Raw genomic sequence first — 14,282 nt, 5'->3', positions numbered from 1 at the left:
AGCAAAGTTCCTCTGGAAAGAATGATAGAATTTCTTCAAAGGAGTTGTAGGATTCTTTGAAAAAGATCTGTTTGAATAGTGGATGAAGCTAAAATAAAAACTGTAGGGTTTATATTCTTTGTAGTAGTAGTATTTATATTCTTTAGTATTCTCCTCCTAGAGTATGTAAGTTTTGCTTTTGTTTTGGAAACAGCATACAGGTTTTGATTTGTTTGCTTTGTGGGTGTTCACAGGGGTTGTGGTGGGTTTTTTCTTTTTTTTCTTTTGTCGTCATTTTTGTTTGCTTTGTGCACATTTAGAATATATATCTCTCACTTATATAAAAGTGTGGTTACTGTATTTTTTAGGAAAAAAAAACAGCCTATTTTAAAATGATTCCTCTCTGTATTTAAACAAGAACAGTTCAAGCTATTTCCACGGATTGTTCAAAATTGCTTGCCAGATAACTTTCTGAAATATTTAATTGTTAGTACCATTACTGTAAATATTTGTAATGTGACCTGTTTCAGCTAAAAAACCATACTATGACATTCTGGGCTACTTTGACAAAAGAGGAGAGAGAACTGTGACTGTTCATGTCACAAAAAAATTCTAAGTGCTGAAGCTCTAAAGCAGTTTGCAATATTTCTCTTCTCATCTCTTCAGATTACAATTTTTTTTGCTAGCTGATTTTCTTATGCTTTCCACTTTACCTTTTTTAGTTTTTATTGATAATTTAAGAAATTTATTTAGTGTTGTAATTTACATAAAAATGACAAACATAATTTTGTAGAATGATCCCTTTTTCTACTATGTAATATATAATTATGTAAAAATGCATCTCTTTGGTTTTACTTTTTTCTTTTTCTTCTGTTTAGAATCCCTGGAAATTATATCCACTGCAGCAAGTCACTCCAATAGTGCAATAAGAAAAATGGTAAATGATCCTTGTTTCCTTGTTCATTTTTTAATAGATTATATTTGAATATTTGGTGAAGCTAGGAGTATGAATTGAAAATCTTCCCTAAAATGGCAAAAATGGGTCTCCTGGGTCCAAGTGATTGTTCCTACTTAATGTAGTTATACAGCTCCTGGGAATCATTGACAAAAATTGGCATTGCACCTAATTGTCTCAAGTGGAAAATGGGACAGACTAGGTTCCTCTCCTGGCTTAAGTAGCTGATCCTACGTTGGATTCTTAGCCTTGTTTCATCTATTTCTGTCAGTGGAAAGATAATGTTTGTAAAGAATATTTACTGCTTCTCTACCGTATTGGGCTGGCACCATAGGTGCTTCATTAAGTATATGAGATATTTTGAACAAAAAATAATGCACGTTATATCTATAACTGCATTTTTAAAATTACCCTGAAGATAACATTTCTCAAAGTACTTGTTGCTGTATCAACTATGTTAATCAATCTGCATGTCTGACTGTGCATACTGGGTATATATATGTTTTTCAAAGCTAATGTTCTCCAGAATTACACAAGTTCCCATCATTTCATTTAAACATGCTTGAAGACCTATGATTTTAATTAATAAGTTTTATAACTGCGTTTTCACTGTGAAGGAGAATCTAAAGAAATTATTAGAGATATATGAGATGCTGGGAGAAGAGGAAGACATTGTGAACCCTTCAAATGAGCTGATAAAAGAAGGACAGATCCTTAAACTCGCTGCTCGCAACACCTCTGCTCAAGAACGGTATCTTTTCCTAGTAAGTATGGTGGCCTATGTTTGCAGAAGTGGCAGTAAATGCAGGTCCTAGAACACAAGAACTTTGGTGTTCTCATGAAACTGAAATGTAAAAGCTTAGGATTTTAGTCCTGATAGATTGTGTGTTGAGGTCCCAGTAAGTCTCATGGTCCTATGGGAGCTTGTTGCCGTGGTAGGGCATCCTCTTGTCAGGTGCCTCTGTCCTGTCTTGGTACTAATTACAACCATGCTCCCTTACAACTCCCTTGGAAAAGGTTTGATGTTGTTCATTGCTTCTCGTGCATTAAAAATTGCTAATACGTTTTTGCTTATGGGCCTCTGGTATTGCATGCCCTCTGGTTAATAAAGACTAGTAACGGGTTGTTGAGGCACAACTCCTGCTTATCTGTGCTTCAAACAAAAGGAGAAACCATTGAATAGTAAGACCTCAGTTGGGGCTAGACAGTTGATTAAAATGATGTGCACTTCATATGAGAGGTGACAAGTTCAAATGTGCTGTACCTGCGATACAGACTGGAAAATAGGCTAGACAGGATTTCTATGAAATATGATTTAACTGAAGTGAGTTTCTCTCTTTAATAATTAATTGTTAGAAAATGTGAGGGGAAAAAATGTGCAAAGATTAAACACTACAGATCTAATAACTGTGCTTCTAGGCTGGGGCTTTAGACATTTAAACATTATTTAAAGTTCTAATCTTTAATAAAGGAATATATCTTTGTCCTGCTCATGTATTTTTTTCCCCTGTGATATTGAGGGTTTCAATGAATCAAAACTATAAGACAGAAACATTCTTCTTTCTCAGAGAAAAGACAGATAATGTCCTCAAATAATATTAGTTACAACTTCTACAAAACCAAATATTTTTGGTACAGGGTAAATATAAATGTATACACTGAAGAAAAGAGTTCTTACTCTGCCATTTAGAACAGTTTTTGCAGAATTGAGGTGTAAGAATGGGGTTTTTCTAACAGAAGGTTTACAATGGTATCAAATATCCAGTCTGAGTATAGTTGGTAACAAATGCTGTGAAGACTGCTACATATACGGAGAAATTATTCTTATATCAACTGAAGCTATCCTTTAATCTTTTTTCTAAACAAATAAGAAAAAGGAGTTGTCCTGCATGAGAGCTTTAGTCTTCTCGTGTATCAACTAAGCAGGAAAGAACCTGCTCTCTTGCCCACTGAGTCCAGCTTTGTGATACTGTCTTAGATCTCTGTATCTGCAGTTTTGTTAATGCAAAGCCATGTGTTTATTTTTTTTCCCAGTTTAACAATATGTTGCTCTACTGCGTCCCCAAATTCAGCTTGGTAGGATCAAAGTTTTCGGTTCGAACCAGAGTTGGCATAGATGGTATGAAGATCATAGAAACTCACAATGAAGAATATCCACACACGTTTCAAGTGTCTGGAAAAGAGAGAACACTGGAGTTGCAGGCCAGGTAAGCAAAGTCTTTTAATCTAATTTTTGGAGGATTAAATACATACACACAAAAGATTGGACTAATAGATTTGGAGAAAGATGCAGTGGGCTTCATCTTGATACCAGTGTTTTGAAAATAGCCTAGGCTGCCAAAACCATAATTTATCAGTCCAAAAATCTCTTGGCCTAGAAGATGCATCTACAGTGTATAGTGCATTGCCTTACCTTGCAGAAATACCTCAGATAGCTGTGAATGGGCTGGCTGGAAAATTGCAAGCAGTGTACCTAACTGATGCAAAGGCAATCTGTCCGACTTAAGTAGTTTGGGACACTGAGTGTGTTAATCTCTGGGCAGTGCTGTTGCCTCTGGTACCTGAGACACCTTGGTAAAAATGGATCTGTTCACCTCAGGGCATGTCCACCCAACAAATCTCTCCACCCTGGTGGGGGTATGTCCACAGAACATAGCTTTCTACAGTGGTAGATGGGCGCCTGCTTTCCTCCATTCCTCAGGCCTGTTCCCAGTCTACTTCTTTTCCTCCAGCCCCAGGTATCAACCTCACCCTGGAAGGCAAGTTTTCCATTCAGTTCTTGGGTCTTCTTCCTCCAGTTGCACTCTTCTGACTGGCACTTTTGTGCTTTCCTTACTAGTCTTCCTGTCCTCTTGCTGGGTTACCTTCCCATTGCTGCTTTTTGCTTTGCTAGACTAAACTTTCCCTGTCTGGACTGACCCACTTCAAATAAAGTAGGGTGCCCCACCTCTCCTTTTGGACCTGCTTAAAGATCTAATTCTCAGCAGTCAGGATTTCATTGCAGAGGGGCAAGGTTTAAATAAGCAGGAGGATGTCCATGGTGGATACACTTCTGTGTCAACACCATGTTTTTGGGGGACAAACCATAGCTTGCTAGCAAATGAGCTTGCAAGATACTTCCCTTTATGGAAAAAAAATTGTAATATTTAATATGAGTAACAGCAGTGAATATATAACAGCATATAGAAATTTACCGACACAATAATTGAATTTGGAATTAAATATAAACCTTGAGAAATGACAGGAAAAAGTTTTCCATTAAGCTCTGCAAGAATTCTGGGGCATGTTTTTGGCTATCAATCACATGTACTATAAATTGCTGTGTGATGTCTTGCTAAGTATTTGGCAAGTTCTTATACTGTACATTCATTTCAATGGTGAAAGACGGCATCTTGCTGTACTGTTTGTAAAGTACTTTTTAATTGGAAGAAAAACACTGCAACACAGTAAGTTTGTCAACTTTCCCAAATAATCAGTTATTAAAAGTTTAGTGCATTAATTTATTTTAAGTGTGAGAAGAACATGTTTTCACGTTTTGTTTTGGTTTACGAACAATTTTAGAACGCATTGTCTGTACAAAATTGTGAAGGAGTAAGTACCAAATGAGATCAATTCTATTAGAATAATCTCTATTAATATATGAGTATTTTATGTACCCTGTACCTGAATGTCCTTGATTCATGAGCCTGTATTAACACTGTTGTAATGTTTAGTTTACCCTTGGGGTTTTCTTTACTGGTAGGCTTTTATTTAGTTATTTTTCAAAATAGTCTTTGAGTACCTTTTCAACCACTGGTTTTAAACAGCTGGTAGCTTATTTCTTTGAGAGATTGCTGATCTGGTACGACATTTAATAGCTCACCTTTTGCTTTTTAATGTAAGCAGGTAGGGAGAATTATTTTAGCTGTTTAGACAGGTTTCTTGTGCCTCATATGCAGATGGTAGGTGGGAAGGGAAAGCACTTGTCTAGGATTCTACTTGCTTAAAAGTTTTACTAATAGTGTGAAGTAGCATGTGAGGAGCCATTTTTATTGAGATGCTATAAAAGCTCCCTTTCACGTCCTTCATAACAATCCATAGAAAAATAAAATTTTGCATGGCTGATATTGCGTGGCTACAGACCTTTTTTTTTTTTTTTTTTTTTTTTTTTTTCTCTACACCTTGATCCAAGGAGGAAGCCACTTTTGAAGAGCCAGATATACTGTGGTGCTAATTCTCATCTTTCTGGCTTAAAGTTTCCAGATAAACTGTATTCATTACCAACACTGGCCAGTACTATTACTTGTGATATAAGATGTTTTTCTAAAGATTTGAATGTCAAAGTCCTGCTGATACATTGCAAAGACAGAACTGTCATGCAAGATCAGAGTTGAATATGCTTCCCCTCTCATCTGTATATCCATCTGCACTTTACTCTTAAGGCATCTGTATCTGCCCTAATGCATAGAAGGAAACTTCTGCTGTTTGGTTTATAATATTAAATAAGAGTTTTCCTTTTGTTTTAATTGGATACTCTTCTTGACACTATATACAGGTTTAAACAGCAACAGCAAAAAAAGAAGTGTTAAGGAAATTACTGTTGTTGGGGAGGGAGGAAGATTTAAGAGATACACAGGATAAATGTGTGTTAGCATGTGACCTTAGCAGTGCATGAAATGAGAAAAAAAAAACCCCACCTACACCTAAATTTATCATTGTCCTCTTTTCCTCTCTATCCTGTTCTCATATAAAAAAAAAAAAAAAAAAAAAAGTGTTACAATGCAAATACTATTGCTACTTTTAAATGCATTTACACTTATCTTTCAACTTGAATTCACTGCTTAGTGGTTGCAAACTTATGAAGCCTGAAGTCATGTTTTTGGGTTTTGGGGGTGTTCTTTGATTATTTTTTTTTTCAGTTGGACAGTTAACAATGAGTATTGCTTCAATTTAAATTCCTGAGAATTACTTCAGAAGCTTGGCTTTTGCACGAAGTTGCTGATAGTGAGATAATGTTTCTTGAACTAGTTTTGGACTAACGTGTCAAATATTTCTTTTAGTTCTGAACAAGACAAGGAAGAATGGATAAAGGTAAGTTCATCTACTTTCTTTATTTTTTGAAATGCTTTTTCACTGTAGCAATCAGAAAAGTAATACTCTTATTTTCTGGCTGTAGCTTCCCTCTGCTAATCAGTGAGTGGTCAGAATGCAGAGAGTCCGTTCTAAGCATAATATGTTTGAAGAATTTCTCCATTGTTTCCTTAGGCGCTTCAGAATACTATAGAAGCTTTTCAGCAGAGGAATGAAACTTTCAGAAATGCTATTGCTAAAGAATATGAAGACATGCCTGTTGAGGTCTCTGTAAGTTGCTGGTTTTCCTTTGTAACCTTTTTAGTACCCATTTTGTTCTTCAATAACTTGAAAAAGTTTGGCAGAAACTTTGTTTTCAAGCTCGTTGTTCTTGCAGCAGAGGAATTACAAAGTAGTCATCTTGTTAGTAATTGTTTTTCTTCATAATGCCAAATCTTATAAACAAGCCTCTTTTTTTTTTTTTTTTTTTTTTTTTTTCTCGAAATGCATAACAGATTACCCTTTCAGTGATGCATAATGATGTTTGACTGGGTTCTTTGTTATTTCTTGTATGGATTTCAAAATGCATCTTGAGCTGTGTTTTGCCATTTCCTTTCCAGAGGAAGAAAATAATTATTTTCTCTATTTAAAGTACTGTGTAGCTTCTTATACTGGCTTTTTTTATCCTCCCATCCTCCCCTTGTCACCCTTCAGAACGCTGAGCTTGGGAAGAGAGCACCGAGGTGGATACGAGACAACGAAGTAACCATGTGCATGAAATGCAAGGAGCCCTTTAATGCACTGACAAGGAGAAGGCACCACTGCCGAGCATGTGGACATGTAAGTGCAAAACCCTAGCTGCTGAAGCTGGTGAGCAGGCTTGGGAATGGGTCTAAGCACCAACTTCTGGTGACTGCTTGTTACGCTGCAGTTTGTTGCTGTGCTTGTAGCAGAGGAAGATGCGCATTTGTGTAAAACGTCCCAAGCCCCTGGACATACCATACTGTTACTCCTGAGCGGTCTCTGCTGATCTCAAGTTTCAGGACCACGTTAAAGTGGCATAAGCCAGCGTTTTCCCTGGCCGCCTCCTCTTCCCATTCTGCTACCTTCTCTCTCTCCTCTTCACAAGACGACCACAAAGACCTGCAGTTAAAACTTTTTCAGTGGGTTAACTTGGAGCTGTTCCCAGCGGGGTTCAGCATCTAACTGCATGACCATGCGTGAACCATCGGGGAAGGGGGGAGAATATTGCTGGTGCTTTCCATGTATGACGCTATGGTAACGTATGCCACTTTAAAGTGACTAGGAGACAGTGGTATGACTCGAGAGTTTTCAGAAATTAATAGAAGAGCAGATATACTGTGCTTTCTTTTCTTCCTATCCAGCAGCTATGCCTTTCTCCAGCAGGTGGTAGTGCGAGCTCAGGTTTAATTTTTGTTTTACAGGTTATCTGGTATGATTTCTTTCTAATTTTTTTACATGGTATGAAGGCTTACTGCATTCACAATGCTGCTTTTGTGCTTTGCAGGACACTAGAGACTTTATCTGAAGCTCTGAATTATTTATTATATAGTTTTCATCTGCTTTTTTGGGTTGTTTTTCTTTTTCCTCTAGATATTCTGTCTTAAAACTCCTCCATTCATCTTAAGATCACATTCTTCCTATTTATTCTTCCTTTTGTTTAGACTCCTAACTACTTCCCTCTATTGTAGTTCCATCACATCTCCTTCCACTTTAATTTTAAAACATTTTCTCATGGGAATTAATTTGGGTCAGTGATAGTGTCTTTCCAGCAGTGACTAATTGAGCATACTTAACTAGTATTCTCTAGCGATACTACTTGAAGGTACTGATCTAGATAAGTACTGCAGAGATCTAGTCCACAATACATTTTTTTTCAGGTGTTTGAATGCTTCAAGTCCATTTGTCTACCTTTCTTTCTGGAAATAACTGCACTCACACCTTTTATGCAGGGCACCTCTTTCCCCTGAAAGAACATTTCTGTGCAAAAATATTTCTAAGGAAAGAACTTCTCTCAGCTCTTCTTGCATTTCAGTTTATCTATTTTGTGAAAAGACAAAATACAGTGCAGCATTGGCTTATATAGTCTCTGTACTCATTAACAGTTTCTGAAACTGCATGTTTAGTATTTCTTAGGTTAAAAAAATTAACCATTTCTGATTTTATTAATTTTTTTAATCATTGAAAGTGCATCTCAGTTGTACATATCTAAGGTTATCCAGAAAACAAAATGGTAAGTGTACTATTTCAGGAAACAGAAGGATTTTCTTCCTGCAGCAAGGATTGTGCTATATTCTGATTCTATTCCTAACTTTAACCTACAGGTATAATTGAAAGCCTAATGTGATTTTATACAAAGTTCCCACCAGGTAAATAGTAAAAAGCCCTTCTAGTTATGAAGCTGTGGCACAAATTTGGAAAAATAATTTTCAGTTAAGTTACAGTTGACATAATAGCATTATAAAGCAATTATCTTTCTTGTTCTGTATAGTTAAAATATTACTAATTAGATATAATAATACTAAATTAAATTCTGTTTCCATGAAGTTTTATAAATACTTAAATTTTATATGTTTGCTTATCTTTTTTGTTTCTAAGGTGGTTTGCTGGAAATGTTCTGATTATAAGGCACATCTGGAATATGATGGCAATAAACTGAACAAAGTCTGTAAGGACTGCTATCATGTTATAATTGGCTGTACAGACAGTGAAGAAAAGAAGAAGAAAGGCATCTTGGAAGTATGTCACTTAAAAATACTGTATGTGCATAGTTGCAAACAGTTTTGGTTCATCAGTAGGTGAAAAATGGTAGCATTCTTGCAGGGCTATTTTCTGTTTGAAAAATAGAAAGTATGTTGACCAAATTAGAATCATAGAATCATTTAGGTTGGAAAAGACCTTTACAATCATCAAATCCAACTGTTAACCTAAGCCTGCCATCCCACCACTAAACCATGTCCCTAAGCAAATTCATCCCATCCAATAGATTTTGGTTTTCACCATTTGTCTTTTACAGTACTACTTTGTTTCTTACAGGTTTTTTTGAAGGGGCAGTTATGAACTTTAGCTTGTTTGTGTCTTCCCAGTTACATCAGCTAATGTGATAAAACTTTACCTTTCCTTATAAAACTTCAGCTTCCTTCTTAAGCTGTTGTAGCAGTAAAACGCACTGCTACTACAATGATTCTTGAAAACATATACGCAAACTGAAAGAACTGGGGATGGAGGAGAGGGGAAAGGGGGGAGAATGTTGCTATTTAGCGTCTGAATAGTAAGGTATTCTTTTGATCAGTGTATACAATGTACCTTTAAGTCATCAAGTTGCTGTCAGCTTTTGACATCTATAAATTCAAGGTCTCAATCTGACCCGTGTTTCTCTTATGATCAGGAGGAGTAGTAGGCATCTTACAATTTCAATTAACCTTCACATTTCTTACAACCCCCTTTATAGGCCCTTTTCAAATGCTTGACATACATTAGAGAAATAACATCCTAACTTTGTCAAGACATATATTTATGTTGGGATGTAGTAGAGAAGACGCTTGAGCAACCCTACCAACAGAAAAAGACAAAAATAAGATACAGATTGTAATTCCATATAAAGTTTGTAATCCACGTTGGCTTGACTACAGTTGACTATACTCTCTTAAATGAGAAAGAGGAAGGAGCAAAGAACTCCACTAGCGTACCTTATAGTCAAGAGACTCCTGTTTCTTGGCATGGTGGCTTTTTTAAGGTAGATGAAGGAGCTATAGCGTCTCTTACCATCTGTCTGCATGCTGGGTCTCATGACAGCAGAGTGGTTCGTACCATGTAGCAGCATCCAGACAGCATCGCTACTGGGAGAGGAAAAAAATTGAGGCAAGGGAATTTTAACATAATCATTTTGTGTTCTTTCTGTTCTTCTCAGGATCGCTATTTAACCTGAGTAGCATGTTGCTCTGTCTTCAGATTTTGAGCAATTCACTCAATCTTCTCTAGGATTAGTGCTTGCTCTCTTATGTTATTCTTCAAAATGTGTTTGCATCTGGTCCTGTCATAATATTTTGATGGCCAAAATAGAGTAGTTGTCATATTGGATAGTTAGTAGTGCTTGAGTGCCTAACATGATGTTATTTTAGATATCAGACATTGCTGTAGATACTAAGATACAGAGAAAGGCTAGCTGTGGCGGCAAAATTAAATTTAAAGCCATCTAGAAGTGTATAATCTAAAATTACTGATGAAAGAAGGAACAGATTACACATGTTAAGGGAGTAGATGTTGTGATTGTATGTATGCAATATATAAATATTCTCCATAAATCCAGTTCTTCATGATTTTACTTGGGTATTTGCTCAAGCTCTTTTGCAGATGCTATCCAAGATTTAATATGAATGGTGATGAATCTCTGCTTTTCTGTTCTGTATGTTTTTAGTCTTCATTTAAGGAAAATTTATTTTCCTTTTTATGTTTTATGCTATCTCCCAGATTGAATCTGCTGAAGTCTCTGGAAATAGTGTCATATGTAGCTTTCTTCAATACATGGAAAAATCAAAGCCCTGGCAGAAAGCATGGTGTGTTATACCTAAACAGGAAGCTCTTGTGCTGTACATGTATGGTGCTCCACAGGTACGTACAGAGAAAATGGGAAAGATTTTAGTAATTATTGTCACTGACATCTGAGGAAGAGAAGTCAAATAGCTTGGGAATGGAGGAAAGACCCAAGTGTTTTTTACTAACCTGTATAGTAAACAAGAGGTGGCAGGCAGATTAGTTGGCTGTTCTAAATCAAGAACTTTTCCTCTTTCTTAGGATGTTAAAGCTCTGGCTACAATTCCACTTCTGGGCTATACGGTAGATGACACTCCAAGAAGTGCTGACCTCCCGCACAGCTTCAAACTGACCCAGTCTAAGTCTGTGCACAGCTTTGCTGCAGACAATGAGGAACTAAAACAGAAATGGCTGAAAGTTATCCATTTAGCTGTCAAAGGTGAGACACCAGAATGTCAAAATGAACTGCAAGTGAATTTAGAAGAGCAACCTGAATCTTCTAAAACATCTGAATGCTGAAGCTCAAGAACACACGGTATTTTTAAAAGATTTCAATTGAATTTGTGGTTAACCTTTGTGTTAACCTTTCTTTGCTCAATCAAGATTAAAAAAAAAATAAAAAGAAAAGAAAAGAAACTTCTTACTACCGTACACATCTTAGCACTTTATGTTTGGGAAAAAATCTGGTCTTTTTAGGGATCTTTTTCTTATATTTATGTTCTGTCAATAGAAGTGATGTACAGGTCCATTTCAGAGACTTTTTAAAAAAATGTGAATGCTATTAAAAATACTTAACTAACTTTACTGTACTACTTGTTTGTCATGATGCAAATTTCTTTGAAAATCCAGTTGCTCTTCGGTTAATGTTTGCTACTTTCATTAAGAATGCAAATATTGAAGCTTCCTACTTACACGTTAGGACTTGCAACGGGATAAAAGATATACCTCCACATTGCCAAAATAGATCTGTAGTTAAATATGCAGGGACAGTTTGGTTTAATGTATGTAGTTTATAGATTGAATTCCACAGATCTGTACATATGTTGTATTCACTTGTCTCTTTTTAATGAATGCAGATTGCTTTCACAGGTATATTGGCTTTTAAAGTTTCAATTTATCAAGGAAACAATCTAATGATTTTCAATCTAGAAATTAATACCTAAAATATGAGAAAACAATATATAATATATGTACAGTATTAAAAATGTACAATACTTGATTTTTGCTTTGATTCCATGATACTGGGTTCCTATTAGTGAATAATTTATTTAAAAAGCATGTTTTCTATTTGAAATTAAACACAGTCCTAAATTAACAAATACTGTTTAGTGATTTGTTTTAATAGCTGACACTTAATCATCTTGATATTTTTATGCATTAAAAAATAGCAGTAATGTAAGTGGCATGCAAGGCACAAATAAGTTCCAGTTGTGTTTAAAAGAGTAGTCACTTTTCTTCAGTGTCTTATCACTGTTACCTTTTAAGAGTGCAGTCGTTCCTTACTAAAATGCAGCATGTGGTTTGAGAAAAGCAACAGATTCTAGTAACCTTCTGGGAACGTGTATTTTTGCTATTATGGTTATTGGAACAAAACAACATTTTGAACTTAATCTTCTGCAAAAATTAAGATTTAGTTACTGTAATACTTATTTATGACAACAGTCTTCAAGGATTGTTGTTGTAAAGTGGCACCTGCTTTATATGAATCTAGTATGAGATCTGAGCCTGCTAATCTCAAGTTGCATTAACTGACATTATTTGCATTCTGCTTATGTAAATTAGGATTTGTGGGTTCTACAGCATTAAGCCCCGTAGGAACTTCCATTCCTATTAGGGTTTTTATACATAGAGGCGAATGACCTCCCTAAAAGTTTTACTGTAACATCCTGGGATGAAATATGACAAATCCAGAGGCAGTGATTTACTATCAAGTAGCCAATTAAAATCGTTGCCATCTTTCCTTTTCTGACCCCTCAAAGGAAGGAAAATGGGTAACTTCTACAATCAACTTGCCATTGGAACATTCAGGAGTCTTACTTCTCAATATAACTGCAATCTGTATTTTAAATCATGTCAAGCTGAAGAGCTCAGGTTCTAGTCCAGTTTCGTTAGTAACATGAGGGCAGATTTAAATTGTCGCTTTTTTTATAATGAGGTTTCCAGGCAAAGTATTTGATGAACTCCCACTCCCACTTTACTCTTTTTGTGACACTATACCGGGGGAAAAAAACAAAAAACAAAACAAAAAAAACCCACAAACAAAACCCAAGCCAAACCTTATTTAGCAGTTAAGAAAGGATTGTTAAAGTAACCTCTGTTTTTAGTGTCAAGTGTACATGAGTACACGATGTGTGTCTTATCATCCTTTGGTAAGAAGAATGCCATGCTACTTAATGTTAGTGGGATGGATTTTGCTCTTGCCTGCACAAATCAAAAATCTACCATGGCCTTTAGACTTCAGAGCTTTACACTAGTGTTAGTAATTATCAGGACGTGGCATTGTAGAGTACTAACTCTGCCACTGACTTCGTGCATGTCTGTTCTGAATTCTTCCTTGAGTGCTCTATGTGTCCGGATGATTATTCTGCGTGTAACCCTAGTATTGCTTTTACCTGATGTGAAAGCTCTTCTGTAATTCTCTAAGAGTTTTTAAATTATTTCTACTGTCAGCTGTATTTATCTTTATTTATGGGCAGCTCAAGCCTGTTTTGATTCACGTTGGTGAGTACCATCAAATCTTCGCCTGGGTCTCCCTAGCTAGTATGTGTCGTCTTGTGTATACCTTGGCAAGGGATGGGGGAACATTCAGGTAAGCAAGAAGGACTCTCCGTGGCTAACTTTCTTTCATAGTCATCTCCTGAAAGTGGGTATCTTCTAGAAGGGTCTCGAGTGCAATTGTGGGATCTGGAGGGTCAACTTAACCACATCCTAATGTATAAAAAACATTGTTTCCCATGTTCAAGTTGTCAAGTGTAAGGGGAGAAGTTGCCTTCGAGGAGTCCCCAGATAAGACAGACTGAGCTATTCTAAAAATAATAAAATCATATGACTGTAATTATGTAGTACGTTCTGTTTTCTGCAAATTTCATTCTGAGCCAAGCAGGAAGACCTATTCCAGCTAAATGGTTAGGGAAATGATTAGAAGCAGCGATTTCTGGGCTGCCTTATTGGTTTAGTGGTATCGAGTATCTGAAGCTGCTTGAATGATTTCAGCATCTCCCAGACGAAGCCTTGTATTTGGGCATCAACAATTTGAAATGAAGTTAGCATTGGGAGTTATTTATTTGGATGTTAGCCTCGTGTTTGCTCTCAGCCATTAAAGTTTATATAGCACGGGATATTTCATTTATGCTAGTGAAACCCACTTCATGTTCTCCTAATCAATTGCTTGGTTGGAATTGTTCTTTTCCGAGTCAGAATGTCTTGGCACTCAAATGTACGGTTCCCAATATTAAAGGAGAACAGAAGATGGAGAAGTTGCTTCTAGATTTAACCACCCTAATGGTTTTACTCCATTCCCCACAGACAAGCCCCCTTACAGCATCCAAAACCTTAACTTTAAATTGTAAATTATGACACAGAAGAACAGATTCAAAGTAGTAACCGCTGCAGCTTAAGTATCATGACCAAAGCAGTCAAATTAAAACCATAGTTCTAACAAGGTATACGCTGTCCCCATTTCAGCTGTTAAATTCTTTAAAAAAAAAAAAAAAAAAAGAAAAAAGCATAAATGTATAGGGAAAGT

At 36.2% G+C, this 14,282-nt stretch overlaps 1 protein-coding gene across 2 annotated transcripts in view; it reads left to right on the top strand.

Moving 5' to 3' along the window:
- The window catches only part of FGD4 (FYVE, RhoGEF and PH domain containing 4), a 75,956-nt gene extending 64,803 nt beyond the window's left edge, over positions 1 to 11,153 (top strand). For both annotated transcript variants that reach the window (XM_009638658.2, XM_035894085.1), the window contains 9 exons: positions 858 to 916; positions 1,552 to 1,698; positions 2,969 to 3,141; positions 5,974 to 6,004; positions 6,179 to 6,274; positions 6,698 to 6,823; positions 8,603 to 8,743; positions 10,475 to 10,615; positions 10,799 to 11,153. In XM_009638658.2, the coding sequence (XP_009636953.2) occupies positions 858 to 916; positions 1,552 to 1,698; positions 2,969 to 3,141; positions 5,974 to 6,004; positions 6,179 to 6,274; positions 6,698 to 6,823; positions 8,603 to 8,743; positions 10,475 to 10,615; positions 10,799 to 11,056 (1,172 nt within the window). In that variant the 3' untranslated portion in view covers positions 11,057 to 11,153. The remainder of the gene's footprint in view (positions 1 to 857; positions 917 to 1,551; positions 1,699 to 2,968; positions 3,142 to 5,973; positions 6,005 to 6,178; positions 6,275 to 6,697; positions 6,824 to 8,602; positions 8,744 to 10,474; positions 10,616 to 10,798) is intronic.
- Positions 11,154 to 14,282: the final 3,129 nt, after the last annotated feature.

The sequence above is a fragment of the Egretta garzetta genome, unplaced genomic scaffold (genome assembly GCF_000687185.1).
Source record: "Egretta garzetta isolate BGI_Z169 unplaced genomic scaffold, ASM68718v1 scaffold180, whole genome shotgun sequence".
Taxonomy (NCBI): domain Eukaryota; kingdom Metazoa; phylum Chordata; class Aves; order Pelecaniformes; family Ardeidae; genus Egretta; species Egretta garzetta.
Note: the sequence above shows the minus strand (reverse complement) of the source record. Positions and strands in the feature narration are given on the sequence as shown.